This window comes from Anarhichas minor, unplaced genomic scaffold (genome assembly GCF_050575085.1).
Source record: "Anarhichas minor isolate MPS153535 unplaced genomic scaffold, ASM5057508v1 ptg000007l, whole genome shotgun sequence".
In the NCBI taxonomy this organism is placed as follows: domain Eukaryota; kingdom Metazoa; phylum Chordata; class Actinopteri; order Perciformes; family Anarhichadidae; genus Anarhichas; species Anarhichas minor.
The window spans coordinates 16,455,218-16,475,000 of record NW_027466453.1 but is presented as its reverse complement, the minus strand read 5'-3'; the positions used below and the strand labels follow the sequence as shown (position 1 = coordinate 16,475,000).

The 19,783-nt window shown below is 43.7% G+C and overlaps 2 protein-coding genes across 2 annotated transcripts in view; one reads left to right on the top strand and one right to left on the bottom strand.

Annotated features, from left to right (window-relative positions):
* cacna1aa (calcium channel, voltage-dependent, P/Q type, alpha 1A subunit, a) overlaps positions 1–10,275 on the bottom strand; it is a 66,367-nt gene extending 56,092 nt beyond the window's left edge. The window contains exon 1 of the mRNA XM_076086210.1: positions 9,950–10,275. Coding sequence (XP_075942325.1) covers positions 9,950–10,275 — 326 coding nt within the window. The remainder of the gene's footprint in view (positions 1–9,949) is intronic.
* Positions 10,276–17,560: 7,285 nt separating this feature from the next.
* Positions 17,561–19,667, top strand: alkbh7 (alkB homolog 7). Its single transcript, XM_076086209.1, has 4 exons — positions 17,561–17,955; positions 18,627–18,800; positions 18,929–19,053; positions 19,179–19,667. The coding sequence occupies exons 1-4, from the start codon at positions 17,680–17,682 to the stop codon at positions 19,297–19,299; spliced, it is 696 nt and encodes a 231-aa protein (XP_075942324.1). The 5' UTR covers positions 17,561–17,679; the 3' UTR covers positions 19,300–19,667.
* Positions 19,668–19,783: the final 116 nt, after the last annotated feature.

Sequence of the window (19,783 nt, the reverse complement as noted above, 5' to 3'; positions counted from 1 at the left end):
CATACATGTGCTGTACGCACACAGACCAACACTGGTCTGCCAGTAGAGTCCAGACCAGCTGCTACCCTTTAGGAAGGTGCCAGCCTCCCCGATTAATAAAACCAAGCATAATAGCACACCATGCACTAGTTTTATTCTGATAAACACGATTGTTATTTGTTAACTGTAATACATTCACTTCAAATGTTTGTCAAGAAAAGAAAAGGCTAATTTCACTATCCTAATCCTTTATACAGTTTACTTGAGAGACAAGAGTCTGGCTTTGCAAATATGAAAACGAATGGAGCCACAAGGACAAAATAATCACCTTGCCTACTAGTATTCTATCTTTCTATACATCTGTCTCTTTTTGTGTGTTTGTTTGTGGTATGAAGGACGTACTTAAAAAATATTGTCAACAAACAATTTATGAATTTAATTTGGTCATGTGGCATGAGAATGTTTTGAAGAAGAAGAAAAAAAAGAAGTCAAAATTTAGCAAACTGTCAGTTTCTATATGGCCCTCGATACTTTCCCCTCCCTTCCTCATCCTCTCTCCCTTCCTCACCCTCTCTCCCTTCCTCATCCTCTCGCCCTTCCTCATCCTCTCTCCCTTCCTCATCCTCTCGCCCTTCCTCACCCTCTCTCATCCTCTCTCCCCTCCTCACCCTCTCTCCCTCTCTGTCCTGTTGCATTATGCAGTGCAGCACTAGCAGGACAGCTCAAATGATTGCTTCATTTCCTTGTCATTTTTCCCTCAGAAGCACTGATTTGATAAAGAATGAATAGGATTAAGCACTGTGTTTGAGACCTATCTAGCCAAATTATTTTGATAATCAGCAAACCATAAAAGATAAGAGACACGGTCGCGGCGCCTCATTTTATTCCTGCATCATACATTTTTAATAGACTCACAGAAAAGTTCCTCTACATATTTCAAATATTGCCGTGCATTTTCACACCCAGCAATTCATTTGTAAAATGAATGGATATATTTAATTGTTTTTCAAGCTTTAGCCGGGAATCTTAAAGTCCACAATACTTAATATGGAGTCACATATAGTCACATATATTCGTTCCAGAATGAGGATATGCAGTGATCCGCTTTGCTTGTGTCTCCCTACAGCAAACCCACTCGGCAGTGGAGGACATCCACCGCAATAAAATGGCCTCCACAGAGAGGCGTTGTCACACGGGACAATATTGATCCAAAAACAAAACAGGATTTGTACTGTTGCATTCAATACTGTGACCAAAAGCATAGAAAGAACAGGTATCAAACACTGTCTGACATGAAACCCAAACCAAACCCATGCCTCAGTGGTAAAAAATAAGGAATGATTCTACACATCCCACTTAGGCACCACGTTGCCAAACAGATAGGAGTGCTCGAAGGCCAGTTTAGCCCTGCTTGGCCTCTCTCAGTCGGATTTAGCATCAATCAGTGTGTAGAGTCTTTACAGTCGCCCACTACTGCTGCCTGTTTATCCACACACCATATGCTGTGTCTCTATCTCACCCCTGCCACCGCCTCTCCCACATATAGCCGAGTTGTCACTTTGTACAAGATGCTGACGGTGGTTTATGTGCGTGCGTGCGTGTGCGTGTGTGTGTGTGTATGCACTGTGGGCTGTGTGTAGAATATCAGTGTAGCATATGACATTTTTTTTACATGAGCTGTATGTTCAGGTGGCGGTGCAGGTGCAGGTGTGTTAGTATGAACGTGTGTCTGTAGACCTGACAGTACCTGCTGATTCAACAGTATGCACTTAGCAGCCAAAGAGTGTGTGTGTGTGTGTGTGTGTGTGTGTGTGTGTGTGTGTGTGTGTGTGTGTGTGTGTGTGTGTGCCAGCACGCCCTGCAGGTAGAGTGCAGGTTTCCAGCAGAGTTTGTCTCGTAAAAGCCGCAGCACGTGACTAAAGAACACAGGCATAAAAAATAAAAAAAATCCCCCAAAAAAATCAATCCATCACAGACTCTATTTTTCTCTCTCTCCACGTATCAGAATCCCAAAAATAGCCCCACGTCACTGCACCCCTCACACACACACACACACGCAGTCATATGCATTCTCAAAGACACACACTGAACACAAACACAGACACACACGTCCGAACTAGCCAGCAACTCAACTGAATTATTCAACAGAGCCAGAATGCACAGCTAAGAGGAAGGGGAAGGAGAAAAACGCAGAGAGAGAGGAGAGGAGAGAGAGAGAGAGAGAGAGAGAGAGAGAGAGAGAGAGAGAGAGAGAGAGAGAGAAAGAAGGGAAGATCTTCTATTCAATGTGCAATGCAGACATAGGTAGTAAACATGGACGGACAGTATCATAATTCTATGATACTTATCTACATTTCTAATAAATCCTAAATGTCATTTGACCATTAAAGACTAACAAAGTTGATTCAGCTATTGAAACCAACATTTCTATTGTGATTTATGTCCTGGTTGCTACACGGCAGCGTGTTTCCATATCGATTTTGCTTCCATTTCTCAATTGCCACACATGTTACAAGGGCACCTATCTGCAGTATATCAAAAAAGCAGCTGACATGATGCATTCATCAGAATTTCGAGGATCAATTTACAATCTGAGAACATTGTTGCTCGTCATTTTCAGTTTCTGTTGGTGAACCGTTCGTCCTCAGCACTTCATGGCACTATACATTTACATGTATTCAAGATGTTAGCCAATAAACATGAGGAGCCAATGGAATAAAAAAAGTGCATGTGGATGTAAGATTATCTCACAGACTTTCTGCTTGCCTGTGGTAAAAAAAAATACATTCTGTGCAATTTTGAAAAATGTGAATAAAAGATCAATTCACTTCACGAGTCAACAGGAAGAAAGAGAAAGACAGAAAGAGAAATGGGTAAATGTAGATTCCTTACTACCTAGAATGACCTCAGTGTTACTCCACCTCTAAGAGCACTGTGGGAGAACAGACAGATATATTTCAGTAAAACACACAAGCACATGCACAAGCACACACACACACACACACACACACACACACACACACACACACACACACACACACACACACACACAGACAAGGTACAGGTAAACCAATCCTCTGCCAATGAGCAATATCACATCAAGTGAAGCTATAAGGATGTTGCCGAGTTGCCCAGTGCCGAGTCTGCCCGTAAGGACTCAGGATACAGATCAATTCACACATTTATTACCAGACAGTCAAAGGTACGAGGCAGGCAGATTGAGCCCAGAGGGCAAACACAGAACACACACACACACACACACACACACACAGGAATCACAACACACATACAAACAGACGCACTTCTTATTGCCAACAATTATGAGCAAACTAAACTAGAAAAGGCTTGCAGCTGTCAGGATGTTCTGCGAAGTATCCCCAAAACTTCAAACAAATGCTTTAAATTATCATCGCAAAAAGGCGGAAGCGGCCAATTAGAGCGAGGCCAAGCTGCAGTGGAGGGGAGGAGAGAGAGAGAAGAGAGTGATGGATTGGCTTTGAGTGAAAGACAAAAAGTACAGGTAGTGAAACGTGAGAGGAGATGCCAAATCTTCACTTCCTATCAGTCAAAGAGAGAGAGAGAGAAATCTGTTCAGTCACATTATGGGAACTCACCTCCAATATGGTAAAGCCATGAAATGTCATGTTTCTTTGCTTAGGTTTTGGGTTATGCTCGAGGCTAAGCATGTAGCTGTTATGGTGAGGGAAGTCTCTACCAAATGTATGTAAGTCAAAGCAAAGTCTGTCTCACTGACAAAAACAAGGTTGTGTGTGTGTGTGTGTGTGTGTGCTCTGGCTGCAGTGTAGCTGAGTGTTTGACTCTTCACCGCTTTGTGTTAAATGATTTATATGCAGACAGGCAGTTTGATTCTCTCTCTCTCTCTCTCTCTCCATTGTTTCGCATTAGTCTACCCCGCTCTATAATGTCTCTGTCTTCCTGACTTCGTCACTCCATAGTCCATCTCACTGTTCTCTCTCTCTACTCCAGCTGCATATTAGAAGCAGAGCAGGAATAGATTTGTACCTCATCTCCTCCACTCTTTCCTTCCCTCCTCTGCTTTAGAAAAGCACACTTTATCCCACAGAGAACTACCCCAATACTTACTATTAACTTGTGTTAATAATGTGGCAACGCTATAGAAACACAAACACATATGCGCCATGATAATGCTGTCAACTTTCCTGACAATCAGGTCTTTACGTCAACTATAGAACATAAGAGGGTGAAGGGAAGGGGGGGGGGGGGGGGGGGGGTGGCTGCTGAAAACTGCTCTTTTCAAGCAGCTCCTGTTATCTTTAGTCTGGTCTGGGGTGAAAGATAGAGACTCATGGATGTGACCACATTGAGGAGATCAGCAGCGTCTACTGTAAGAGTGCATGTGTGTGCGTGTGTGCGTTTGTGTATGTTTTTAATGAAAAATCATAAGAATAACTGGACCACAGACTTTCGTCAACAAATCCGTAAGAACATGTGCATTCAAACAAAAACAAATCTGTCCACGCACAAACAATACAAAACTAAGCTGATGTTAAGTCTGTGTAGTTATCAGCTGACAGTTGCAAGCTGGAGAAAGGCCAATAAATAATTTAGATTCTGCAGTGAACGTAGATCACTGACTCTCCACATCCACCCAAAAACACTCAGGTCTCTCTCTCTCTCTCTCTCTCTCTCTCTGTTCCTGGTTACGTCTCACTTTCTCCTCGTCTGCCTCTCTTAATCACTTATATGTACCGTCACTATGCGTGTCTCTGGTCTCGACTCACATTATTGCAAAGGAAGTGAGAGACTTTTCTTGGTGTTGGCCTGATCAGGTACACCATTGGGGGAAAAAAAAACCTGCTACAGACTCAGACACACTCACGGACCAGAAAATATTAGAGTGCTTCCCTCGGCAATTTGCTGACACAATCAGGAAGTAACACACACACACACACAACACGCTTTCCATCAACCTGCATTTTTAGAAAGAAAATGAGTGACACATCTTCTTTTACAGTATATTGGAAACAAAAGATGGAGGTCGACTCCTCAGTGAAACAGCTGGGCCAAGAGGTTACGACCTAGTCGCCAATGGACATTTGATCGGTCATTGATTCTACGTCTTACAGGATCAGATATGGAACGAGGAGATTCAGGCACTGCTACTCACTCACAAGCACACACAACACAAAACGCATGCCATCTACAGTTCAGCATAAACTGACAGCATGCTTTATATTTTACTGAATTAACATCGTTTCTTTAGTCCACAGAATTACTCTGAAGAATTTTCTAACTTCCCATCTTATGATAATGAAAGCGAGGTTAATTTACAGAACACATTACTTGTATTATATTTCCTATTGAGCTGGTCACTATAGATAGCTAGAACATATATTGACTTCCTCTCCATTTACAGTACAGAAATACACACTTAAAGTGTATGCTGATATAGTGTGTGTGTGTGTGTGTGTGTGTGTGTGTGTGTGTGTGTGTGTGGGGGGGGGGGGTGAATGAGTAAAATGAGTGTCCTGCAGATGTGCACATTGCCGGCACCATATCTACAGAGAAACAAACAACTGAACACATGAAAATCCATTTTCAGGGTTGCGTGGTTTACATGAACTCCTGATATGGATGCGACAAGGTCAAATGGGCATTTAGGGTCAAAGGTCGGTGGGTCCTAAAGGATGACTCATTTAGTTTCAACTTTCCCCCAACATGTTACATGATATGTTATTTCCTAATAAGTTCAATACAGTATATGCCCTGTGCAGTACTGATGGGGCATGTTGGCCTATGTCTTCTTCTCAGATGGTTTGATATGCACAGCTATGGTCCACCATCTGATAAAACAATGTGATTCAATATCATACAACTCAGCTCATACTTAATAGGCTTGCGTATTTTACTTCTCAGTGGATGTAAGTGTATTGGTTTTTACTGGCACCTAATTCTAAGAGAGAAACATGCATTTTTATTTGACATCCAGAGACTGCTTCCTCACCAGAGCAGTCAACGGAGACAGTAATACTCTGGATAACATTTTAGGTGGATTGTATTTGTCAAGTGTTGCTGATTTAACAGGACGTCGTCAGTGTCGTCCTTCTGAAGTTTGCCTTTTTTTCAACAGTGGGCACATGTCCTTGTAGCGAAATAAAACAACAAGGCCCCAGTTAGACGTTAGACTCTAGTGTACTTCGGGAGTAACGATAGCTCTGGATGCTAACGTTTTGCTAAATTAGTTTATAATTAGTACAATAGAGTCCAACATTTCTTACAACATGGGACTCTTTTTTCGGATGGAAGATGGTTGGAGCCAGGGCAGGTATTTCTTGGGGTGGCCTACGTAATGGGGAGCAGGATGAGGGTCGGGTCACTCAAGCACATACCGACGTGAGGCACGGAGGCACACACTGAGAGTTACCGTAAATAACCAAATACATTACAATGTAAGTATTCAAACAATTGAGTGTCAAATAATATCATTACGGGTGGTGGAATAACCTGTGGCCCTATCAATGGTTCATATGGTATATTCCGTTGGCTAAAACTATAGTTAATATGAAAATAACCCTGAATATTGAATCTTTATGTTTCCACTAAATACATTTTTCCGCCTCTGAAAGAGATTTCACAGCAAAGATATGGAAAGAAAGAATGTTTCAAGATGTAATGAAGTTTATCGCATGGTATTATTTATGTAATTAAATTATGTTGAAGTAGGCCTGCCTGTTTAGTAGGCTAATGCATGTACTGATACAAAAATGAAATTCTGAGATAGGCCCGAACACTGTGCTCTGCGTGTCTAAGGTTCAGTAAGTTAATCAAACTCAGTGTGAAAGACAAAAGCTGGTACATATTGTATTTAACAAGGCACTGTTTGCCTACCACTTGTTTCAAATAAGAGACCGGCACAGTAACACCCTGAACTCTGCAATGCTAATTCTAATTAAACAACCAAATATCCGTCTACTGTATCTAAATGTGGATGTGAGAGAACAGTTATTTATATGGTACTCCCGTGGGTCCAGTCAGTTCACAACTAAATAAAGCTGCAGGTCATAATTCTGCTGAATAGTGTGTGACTCCACTGAGACGCAAACATCTGGTGAATCAAGAAGCTGTTTCACTCTCTGCTCAGTGAAACATCAGTCAGTTGAATCAACATGCATCATGGTAACACTTCTGTTGGCTGCAGGTTCTAATGAACGAACCACAGTCCTCCTCTATATTTTGATGAGCTATACCTACAATATTTCTCCTTGTGTCATGCAATAACCAACTACCACTAAGAAGAAAACCTCTTCAAATTTGAAGATGTTTTAAATAAGTATTATTTTGCCTCTAATCTTGTTTTGGGTCCATTAATGTTCAGCGTTTGCCGGTATGAGTCAAATATTATTAATTCCAATATGACAGCATATAAAGTACACACCTTTTATTTGTGGTGATGCAGTATCTGTGGTGGGGGGGATTGATATTCGGACAGAAAGCATGAGAAAAGGATGGAGGTTGAAATGCTGGATTACATTAGATCGTACTAGTGTTCATGGTATTGTATCAAACACCGCTCCGATGGTGTTGGGACTGTGTACCTGAAAGACCTGAAATATCCCAAATAGATATATGATATTAAAACTCTCCTCAACAGCTGCTTTCAAGGCCATCAGAGACCAGTCATGAGGTCCTACTTGCGTAGGCTACAAGTTCTACTTCTAAAGCTCATCAAATATTAGATTAACCTGAGAATGTCATCCAGAACAACGCTTCTTAACCCATTCACATCACAGTTTTGCACAATACAACACACATTGTACTACTTCTGTTAATGTTTAAGACTATTCGTCACACGAAGAAGACACTTAATTTACATATACGTCAGTAAATGCTGCCAAATGTACTGTTAGAGAAGGAAAAATGTTTTATGTGAGAAAAAAAATATTGTGCAAGACTTTTAAAGCCATCTGGGATCGGCTGTGTGACAGTTTGCTGTGAAAAAAAGCTTCCGTCCCACTGCACAGAGTACTTGTGGGAAAACCACAGGTGTTACTAATAACATTAACAACAGCTCCGTTTTATTCATGAGTCACGGTAAGCCACGACAATGTGACAGTGAGTCGGCCTGCACATTAACAAGAGCCTGAAACTGAAGCAGCAGAATGGAGTTCAGCCATCTTTAATCTGATTATTTACACATTTGCTTTTCCTACTGTGACAAGTCAAAATGTCCTCTTTAAAAAAAAGGTCTATCGCAACTTACCACTAACAGGAAAGTTGTTTGAACTTTAACCTAACCAGGTCCAGCTTTAGCCAGTACAAAGAAAAACTATAGTTTCCGGTGTGTTTCCAACTGCCTTACATGTTGGATTCCCCGGATGAGGTCGCCAGCAGGCTCCTGCCATTGGCCCCTTTTTTCTTGCCAGTATCGTTATTCTTTATCCATTTTGTTATTAGCACCGTCAAAGTTGAAATCAGTGCCACAACTATTTTTCTCTCAGTCATTAGTTAGTTTTACATTCATTTTCTTTTTCAATTCTATCAGAACAGCATGTGAACACAAGCGGTCTGCATTTTGACTAACTGGAGTGATCAATACCTGACTAATAACCAAAATGTCACCCCAACTCTAAAACGCATTTTTCAAAAGTAGGAAATCCACCATTTGAAAACATTGTTCAAATGACTAGTTTCATTTAAAATAAATGTGCTGCTTCAAGACTGCATGGCAGCCTCAGAGTTTTAGAGTCATTGCATCGCTGTACGGTATTTCGGAAAGGAAATCGAACATACAACATCACATTTCCTGCACACACTCGCGCTCTTTCTCTCACTAACACACACGTCTGTCATTTAGATGGTGAATAGACATGATTCAGAGGCACTATAAGTAGCTCCTGCATTTCACTAGAGCAGCCCAATTAGTGTGTGTAGTTATGTCACGGCTGAAGCATCAGCATGGATCAATACAATCATTACTCCAATTTCCCCTCTTGTCATTAACACTCACGCAGAAACTTACTTCCACATGTGCATGCGTTCACGCACACACACACACACACACACACACACACACATATACACTAATCCTGCAAATGAAAATACTCAAATCACTTGCTATTTCTCCCCTGAATGGTGCAATACGTGCTGGTTTCATGAAAGATGAAAATGCAGGGAATTGCTGGAAATTTAACCCTCGCAGACTTAGTGGTTGTTTTACACGCACACACAAACACACAGTTTTTGATGGCGGTACAATCATTCAGTGACACCTGCAGCTTGTGTGATTAAAGGAAGAAATTAAATACTGTCAATGCACAAGTTAAAAGCCTATATTCACACTTACATTCTCTCTCTCTCTCTCTATATATATATATATATAGAGAGAGACACCTGCATCATGCTGATATGAGAGCTTGTGTGTGCATCACTGCAAGGATACACACACACACAAACACACAAACTATAGCTTATTTTCATCTCTCCCCCGCTCTAGGTCTCTCCCACCTTTCCTCCCCCTCCCCCTACTCCCTCCTGTTTCTCTATAGCCGCGCGAGGCGCTTGGCCTATACTGCACCTGCTACCCCCCCCCCCCCCAAACCACTACCACCATCAACACACACTCAAACACACATCACACACAGGAGACGTATATCAAGCAGGTCCCTCGCGACAGTGACATGGAATTACTAACAAATGTGATTGATGGCGATGAACAGCCTCATAAAAGGGGTGGCTGCTCCATTCCTCCTCCTCTTAATTAACTATAAATTACATGTCCGGCATTTCTTCCGTCACCTCTAGAAGCATATACCGCACGTGGACTTACACGGATGCATCTGCTTGTTACACCTTTGTTGTTATAACTTAAACCCTGAGAAAACATGTGAACCATTCAACCACACATATCTGCACATTAGGCCTACCTGATCCTCGGGCAAAGCCTACAGTAGCAGCTTCTACTCACTACACAATGGCAGGTAAAGGATATGGCCATTCGGTGATCTTTTTGGCGTATTTTCTGACGAAGTTATCCTCACTGAAAATGAACAGCGAGCGGTTGACAGTGAAACAGTTCTGGCGCACGGGAATGGGGTTATAGAGGGCCATGGTCCGGGCTCTCTGCGCCATAGACTGCTTGTACATTCTCTGGGTACCGGGCCCTCCGGGTGGACCGTGTCCATGCCCGTGGCCATGCCCGTGTCCGTGACCGTGTCCGTGGGGTCCTCCTTGTCTGCTCCCACCTCGGCCGCCCGGGCCCCCTCCACCGGGCCCACCGCCATACCTGGCCGGTACCTCATCTCCGAACCGCGCCATTCTCTGGACACCGAAAGCCAATCTTCACGAAGCAGCGGAGAAGGAGACCAATGCTCAGCTGTGTAGCCACACAACATTACATCCCATCTGGATCAGAACGTCTCATATGCCAAACGGGTTGTCTTGTGCGCTTAAGCTGAACACCTGCACCCGGCGAGCAGTTATATGCTGGTTTTAGCAGACGAGGACGCCCATGTACTGTCTCCTTCTCTGTACGTCTCTGCCAACAGCCAACTGTGGGTGTGAGGAAATAAAATGTGTGGTCGGCTGGCTGGCTGGTTGCACTGTAGGGTAGTGGGGTGTCTCCGTCTTAGTCGGCTCTTATGTCAGCATAAAGCAGAACATGAAATCAACATGAAATCATGGGGAGACTGCAGCGCGTTAACATGAATGTTTCATATTCTCCATGGTTCATGCCTGTATCAGAGCGCACCGCAGCCTCCTGCACCTCTCAGGACCAATAATTGTTCTTTACTCTTATGACAGCATATATTGACGATCTAAACGCCTCAAATAATCACACAGGCCTCAATAAATCAGACTGTCGAAAATAAATCTGCCAATTTGTATCAGCCTTTAGCAATGCCCGTCAGTGACGTTCAACTTGACTTAAAAGGCATTGAAAAGGGAAAAGCTTTTATCATTTATTTATTTTTTTAAACATACGCAATGTTTGGCACAGTGTGTGGCAATAATGTGGCTCCCGCCACCTTACATCTGTTTTACCAGTGCGCTCCGACAAGCCTCGAGACCAGGAAAATTGTGACATTTGTTATTAATGCGTCTTTTTTTTTTCAGAGTGCACAATCTCGAGTAGGGAAAATAAGGAGAAATACCGTTTTCTTCTGAAATGTCGTTGTCATTGTTGTCGAGCGCCGGTGATTAAATAATTATCTCAAACGAATTCAATAACATCCTCCTTCGTTGCAACCATCATCTTCTCTCCGTCACCTGCGCGGCCATCCAGAAGCTGATAAAGGGACACACGGACGGCGTCGTCAAAGACAAGGGTATGACGGCCGCTTCTCCGCCGTCTTACACCCTCTCATGTTCTTGGTTTAGCTGTTCGAGATGCAGCAGTGCCGAGAAAGCCCCCTACCATCCCCGCCCCGAAAAGTCTACCTCCGTCCGCACTGCTAAGCCCAAATGTCCTGGCAGAGCGTCCTTTCTCTCTCTCTCATTGGAGAAGGGTAGAGCGCTCCTCACGGCCTCTTCGCTCTTCGTCCAGCGGCCCCAAGGGGAGGAGGAGCGGGACAGACGGACGGACGGATGGATAGACCCGTGAATGGATGAAGACACAACCGAAAGGGAGGGGACCGGCTGTTTCTTTGGAATTCAGGCCGGAGTCTTCCTACAAATTAAATAACTCGCGCCGCGCGCAAAATCGCTGTCTTTCAGTTTGTGTGAACCATCATGAGCGCCTGATCGGTTCTGCAGCCGCAGCGCATGACGCACGCAGCTTGTCCAACTTCCAGGCGTGTGGCACGGACGGAGGCATCGACATAGCCTGTTTATTTGAAGGTGCTTCGGGCAATAGCCCTGCCCAGTTGGACTGGACCTCTCAAGACGCCCAACTCCAAATCAATTTCAAATAATGCGTAAAAGAGACTATTGGCGTAGAGGATGAGGTACATCGGCAACTGTGTGACTGTGTTTCTCATTTCCTTCGACATTTGTTTCATAAAGACCTAATAACTATATACTTATTATAGCCAGATGCGCGCGTGTTTGGCGGTGATGCGGGGTGTCGGCATCATGCAGCTTGAGCAAAGATACAGCTGCAACCCAAACTGACAATGACTGCGCGCACACGGGCGCGTGAGTAAGTAGAGTACATGCGCGTCAAAGTGCACGCGCGAGTCTGCCTGTGTTTGTTAGGGAAGGTGGAGGGGGGAGGCTATTCTTAGCAACACACATTTGGAAATGAATGGACGAAGAGAGCTCTTTCCCCCCCCCCCCCCCCCCCCCCCCCGAAGAGAGCTCTTTCCCCCCCCCCCCCCCCCCCCCCCCTCCCTTCCCGAAACAGAGTCGAGGATCTTCTTCCCTGGCTACCTCTCCTCTCCTCTCCTCCAGGCTTTTCCACGAGCTCCACCAAAACACTGGTGCCTGTTCAAGCTGCGATATGCGTTGCACTAAAGCCCAACAAAGGCACAACAAAGATGTTCAATGATAACACAGAGTAAAAACAAAGTCAACGTGAATGGAATGCCGAGAGATAACAAGAACCGCAGTATTTGTTTCTTCTTGTGATAACATTTCTATACAATGTGTGCTCAAATCTGTCATTCTAAACATCTTTCAAAATAAAATCTCCAAGGATGCCGTTTCAGTCTGAATACGGATTGTATTTCCATCTAAAGGATTTTTTTATTGGATTTTCTGGTCATGAAGAGTGATGGCATAGTGGCTATTTAATGAATGTCACGAATCACTCATAAATACACCGTGAGCTACTGGCGCCACGTTACGTTAAGCCCGAGAGAAGAGCAGAGCAACATGCTTTTAATCCATTGTGTGACCTAATTGATTGACTCCAGGAATAGCCGCCTCTGCGAATGAGAAACGTCATATACAGATTTAAGGGTGACCGGGAGAATTAATACTCCTCCCCCAAGATGTTGAATCAGGAGAGAAACATTGCAAGTGCGTGCGCCAATCGATAACAGCGCGACCTTAAACTTCCATCCGAGTTGTCAGAAAGGGATCGTTTTGCTTTGTGTCCACTTAAGCAACGCTTCCAGCCGTGAGAGCCAGACTGACCCCACCACAGGGGTGCAGAGAGAGAGAGAGAGAGAGAGAGAGAGAGAGAGAGAGAGAGAGAGAGAGATTGTAATAGCATAAATACACAGATCTGACACCAGAGAAACTTGCTTCTGGCAGCATGGAAAAGTGCTACCATGGACAGTGTCACAAAATCGTGTCAGGACCACGGAGAGCGCCTCCACAAGCCATATCAGCATCTTTAACATACAAGAAGTCAAACTGTGCATATAGCATAACACCATAAGCCCAAATAACAACCACACCATCACCACAGCTCAGTGTAAAGGATTGTGGGTTGGGGAGGGGTGTGTGGAGAGTGTGAGGGGGGGGGGGGGGGGGGGGTGACTCTCATGCGGCGACTTGTCACCTGCACACAGTTGCTGGATTAGAGATGCCCAACCTGGACTCTCGTGGTCTCTTTGCCTCTTGAAAGTGTCTGGCACATGCTTGTCGTCAGTAATTGCAGTGACGGCCCTACCATCCACACACACACACACATGACGCATGCGAGATCCTAAAGCCCTTTATTGCATCACTATGAAAGTTAAACAAACCCCAAAACCCGTTCACACATCTGGAACATAATTAAGAGAAGTTTGCAGAGAAATGTAGCTACAAGGTGTTGTCTTGTAGGATTTCTTACATGTTCATCTTTTGCTAGTTTATGACTGCTTCCAATTTTAATGATGTTGCAAATCTGACAAAAACCCTCACAAACAATTCACAATACAGTGAGAAAAAAAAATGTATTTCATAACAAAAAATGTCCTCCAATTTTACAGTCTGCTATATCTTGTGAACGTGTGTGTTCACAAATGTGTGTGTTTACAGTCGGGTGTGATGATCTGTGAAACGATCTATTGCCCTTCAGAGCCGGAGCCTTTGAGGAGCAGCAGCCTTCTGTCCAACCCTGTTATTCCACACAGCCAGCATGAGAAGCACTGAAGAGCAACAGCTCCCAGGCCGCCCCTGCATAAAACATTGTTACCTCACAAGAGCACATACACTGTCTCTATAGGAAAGATAGGGATACGTGATAATCTCTGTGTATTTATAGCATATGACTGAGGAAAATAATGCAACATGATCGTCTTTCTTCTACAGCGGTGCCTTTGTGAGTGAGTATGGAGCCTGCTTTTAGAAAAAGCACTGAAACCACACACTTTCTTAAAGAAAGGGGAACACAAATCCTCTTTGTAATACAATGAAATTAAAGAAAATATGACAATGCCCATGCTTTGCAATAGAGTTTACATTATGTAGACGGTTATCACATTTAGCATGCATGTGATGAACTTCAGGTATTGTTTTACATTCTGTTTGAAAGCTGAAATCTGTGAGGAATTGCGGCAACAATGGCATCTTCTACAATAACGGTAATGAGAAAGTCATTAAACTTCGGATGAATGTTCTCTGTTGTGCTTCGTTCTCTGTCAGATGTTCAAATGGTGGGTAGCTGGGAGCTGGAGCTCTGAGGCGAGGGCCTAAAAAGGAGTGTCGTGACTCAATGATTCATAAGGCTGAATAATTCAATGGTTGGATGCATGTAGAGCACTCCGCCCCTGCTGAACCTGGTCCTCCACAGACCTCTGCAAGAGTTGTCTTCATCATACACAACATATTGAGGTTAGCATCGGTCAATCGTATATCACAGTATGTCAAAAATGCTATTTTGCCATAACACATCTTTACATAATCACAGGGAAAAGTAAGGTATGGGTGAAGATTCAAGTGTTCAAACTAAATTGGGTCACATGCTGCATTTAGTTTAACTTAACTGAAGCTTAATCTAACTGGTAAAGAGGCCGTGTAACAGATGTGTTCTGGCACGACACCAGAAAAACTGATACAAGCCTTATAGGATAAGGGGATCATATAGTGAATGAATAGAGCACATGCACATACATCACATGTAGAGCAGAGCTTGCAGCCCAGGCAGTTCATGACCATGGATGGAGACAGACAAGGAGGACGCAGAGTATGTGTACACACTGGTCAGACTCACAACTAGACAACATCGGAGATGAGGATTTCTCTTCCCTCCCCCTCTCACTGCTTTCCTAAGGTCCACCTCACTTCACCTAAAAGAGTTCTCTCCTGACTTAGCTTTTCACTCCTATAACACTGTTGGACTGTTGGACAGTTAAAAGAAGTTGAGGCAATTTACCAGATTTCACGCAGTTGTCCTCTGGAGCCACAAAAGGCAACTTCTTTTTCACATATGCAGTAGTACTATAAACCTATAAACAGGCTGTGATGGGTAAAATGTAGGGGTTTCTTTAATCTCACACCGTTTCCCTTACTAATAAATTGTCATTCTTTATGTTGAATATTGTCTACAGCAGTGTTGCGGTATCTGCACCTTCCTACCAAAGTGCTGCAATAACAACCACTCTGCCCTGCTTCATTCACTTTTCATGATTTTATGACGCATGCAGAGCTTTAGATTATCCGGTGACATTCTGACCTCTTGGCGCTTATCATTGCACAGTAAGACGGTTTCCACACACGCACCTTCCAAACTCACCATTGCAATGTATTTTTTTCCGGTGATTTTCAGTTTAATTGCGCCAGTCAACAGCATGTACATAATGATGCCTCCGGGGGAAGCTGACCGACGCTAATGCAGCGAGTCGCAGGAGCTTTAAATGAGTGCACCAACTGGGAATGAGAATGTGAACCCAAAACACTCATCATGGCTGGATGAATGTGATGCTGGGGGCAGCAACATGGCATCCAACAATGACATGGGCATCACATCATTTGTATGTGTGTGTGTGTGCGTGTGTAGGAGGAGAAAGGGGGGGGGGGGGTTGAGTTCGTTTTATTGTGGATGCTCACTGACCGAGACCAACAGCAGCAGGTTCACAGAGGGAGCACTAATAATCCTTGTGTATATGGAGTGGATGCACATGTGACATGTAGGCTCATATGTATCAAAACAACATTTATCCATGTGTGTGTCTGAATATGGTGACCAAAATGCAAACACGGCTAAATAAGAAGTTTTCATTCTGCTGAAATGAGCAGAATTCATTTTTAACCATCTAGAATGAATCACCTACTCATAAGTAGGGTAACGCAGCTGGGCCCGCACCACCAACATCTTCTTCCTCCATCTGTTTCTCCGTCTCCTCCGGGCTCCTTGACAGTTAGTCTCACATCTGAGCTGATACAGAATGTAAACATCAGCTTTAACGTCCACAGATCTCCTGTGAGGGTAAAAGGAGATGTCCCACTTTCCTTGTATGCTGATATTTCACGAACAAACTGTTTGAAACAATGCAAGAGAGCAGACGAGAGAGCGAGAGAGGTAACCTGTCCTTAGTGGTAAATAGGCCAGTGTTTTTTTTTTCAGAGGGAATCTCTTGTGAGGATGAAGTCACCACTTTATCTACTCTCAGAGCTCTCTTCTTTTCATACTCTATTTATTTTTCAACCAGTCTAATATTTCAAATAGGTTCCTCATCCTTGAGTTTGTGGGCCAAGGGACAAAAAGAAGATTGTTTTTATTTCATTCTGTAATTCATGATTTCTATTTCCCCCTTTTTGTAAGATTATTTTTTTGCTGTTGGATAATACAGATAGTCAGGAAAGGGGGAGGGGACAACATGCAGTAAATGGACATGGGTTGGATTCAAACCCTGGCCCCTGAGGTAAGGACTCAGCCTTCCCCCTACGAGCTGCTGGGGAACCCCTATTTTTATGATTAATTTGTGTATTTCTTTCACTTTCTGTCACTAAAATTTAATCAATTATACAAGTGCTTGTAATCAAATATCCACCATGTGACCGTTTTGTCAAGCTGCAGCTACACACGTGGCAGAAGACAAATTAGAAACACCACTTCCTCTCTGCATGTTTGACTTTGAAGGTTTTCTCCAGATGTTGGCACAAGGGTGGAGGACACAACTGACCCGAGTCTGTTTACAATAATGAGTCTTCACTGCCCTCCAGCGGTCACAGGACGGCATCATCTGCAGTCCGAGATCAAGAAAAAGGGTTGCATTTAGATAATCTACAAAACACATATGATGCAAGCAGTTGGTCACTTAACACTTATTGGTGAACATTACAATTTGTCATCTGTCCATTGTTGTCTGCTTCTCTAGCCTTTATAGGCCCTTTATCATATAATATTACCAATATGCGACAATGGAAAAATAAAATGTGACTATATGAATTATCCAATTCCTTATCAAAGTTAACAAGTATGTATAAAAAGGTACACACAAAACGAAACCAATTCATGTTACAAATGTATTCGATAACAAAATATAGGAGAAAAATAGATATCTTCAATATAAAAAGGTTACATCAGAGAAATGTGTAAGACAGTATGCCACAGGAGACCAACCTTTAGGTGAAAAATATTTTTAGGTATTTATTAAATACATTTTCTAGCCTCAATTTATTCTGGGAAACACTTTGCAAAGTTATTTTCTACTCACACCTTGGGCAGAGAAACAGCTCCTGATTGATAAGCTTTACTGCTGGAAGACTCCACCCCCCATAATGCATTGCGTTTTCAACATGGCGTCTCACGTAGTCGCTTGACTTCTGTCAACAAGACCAAAACACAGCTCGAGGTGAATTGGATAGTGTGTAGCGCGTTTGACTCACACCAGTAGAGACAGTAGGATGAAACTGTTGCTCACAGCGTTCAAACGAATCCACAAACCAGCTGTTTACGCCAGTCAGCGGCGCCGCCTGAGCTCCTGTGCCTCCAGCAGCGGCCTGTCACCTCTCCGGGATGAGGCTCTCGTCGTCGGCTCGAGCCGGGAGCTCGTGCGGAGACTCGGCTCACAGGTGGAGGTGAGGACGGGCTTCATCACCGAGGAGGAGGAAGGGTCTTTTCTGCGAGAGCTGGAGCCGGGCCTGAAGAAGAAACGCTATGAATTCGACCACTGGGACGACGTAAGTTATGTTCGCACGGTCTGTAGTTTGAAACGGGTCTGCACACCTTTCACGCGCGTTACCATATAAAACGTGGGTTGCACCGCACACCTGTTACTGATTTTAGGATTAATTAAGCCCAATTAGTAAAGTTACCGGCTGAAACGTTACCGCTCATACGAGTAGGCTAGTTAAAGGACACCTGCACCACGTTACAGCCTCGTCTCTTCGCTATCCACACATTGACCTCTTATACCTGTCAGTCACCTGTATATATTGTAGGAAGGCATTTTCTGCCCAAATCCTACCCGTAGATGAAAGAAAATCATTTTATTTGACCGTTTCCGGGTGTAGTTTTTGGTTAGTTTTCCTGCAAATCCCTAAACAAAAATCCCATTTCAAGAGTACTGGCTTAGCAATAACAAATGATTACTAACGACATATGTCACATCATCAGATGTTGAGCAAAAATGCAACACATATGCTAAAAAATGTAAATTGAAACATCTACGTATTTTTAAATTCTTATGCAAATGTTTTCACTGGCTCCAGGTGACATACAGCAACACCCACAGGCTGTGGAATGAAATCATTCAAACCCTTTTGCGATTCGCTTACTTACAGCACGAGCGTTTTCTAAACGTCAGTGACACTGACTTCATCGGCGCTGTGTTCACTTCCCCCTCCTCTAGGCTATCCACGGGTACCGGGAGACTGAGCGTGCGAGGTGGGGCGCAGCGTGTGAGGAGGTGATGAGTCGTGTCCGATCTGTAGCGTTTCCTGAGGGTGGTCCACTCCTCGGGCCGGTGCACGTTCTAGATCTGGACAAGACCGGCTACATCAAGCCTCACATTGACAGTGTCAAGGTAGGTTTTATAGAAAAATGTTATTTTTTAACATGGACATTATCCTGAGCACTACTACCAGTGGGTAAACCTTTTGTGTGGGCTGTACTGTTGTCGTAGCTGTGCTCTTACTGTCGTTCCCTCTTAAGTTCTGTGGTAGCACCATCGCCGGGTTAAGTCTCCTGTCAGACAGCATCATGCGCTTGGTGAAGGAGGACGCCACCGATGAATGGGTGGACCTGCTGCTGCCCCGACTTTCCCTCTACATTCTCAGGTTCAGTAAATATGCTGCACATGGAGTGTACTGTAGTTGCATTATTCACCGCAGGATACCGAAAAACACCATCTTTGAAACTGTGCAGTAACGTGTTTAATCCTGTTCTCTTCACACCCGTGCAGGGACCAGGCCAGATATAACTTCACTCACCAAATCCTGAGAGACGAGGAGTCTGTGTTCAACGGACAGAAAGTGCCTCGGCTGCGTCGTATCTCCGTCATCTGTCGGAACCTTCCGGGCTAACACCCATTTCCACACACAGCTTGGATATGAACACAACGCCACCTGGATTTAGAGGATTATGTCACGGATCTCCATTAAAATATTTAGCAGATATCCCAAATATTTTTGGTTAATGTAATATTTATATACTGTCACGTGCTTCTCCTTTCTCTCCGGAGATAAACCTATACCGACGGTCTGTTAGTTTATTGTTTTAAACCGAGGAACATGGATCTTTTGTTTCTTCTTCTTCTTTTATTTTAATTCACCATCTAACCCTATACTTTGGTTTCGATATAGTATAGCGCTCGGATAGCTATTCGGGGCAACAAGAATAATTTGTATCTTCCTACTCTGTGATCCACTGGTTTAAATCTTTTCACACTGTTGTCAGGTCTCTCCTACTTCCCTATTGCCTGTGACCCAGTGTGTGTGTGTGTGTGTGTGATGAAATCAGTACATGTGCCGTAGTGTGAGCAGTTCTTCAGCTTACCTCAGGGGCTGA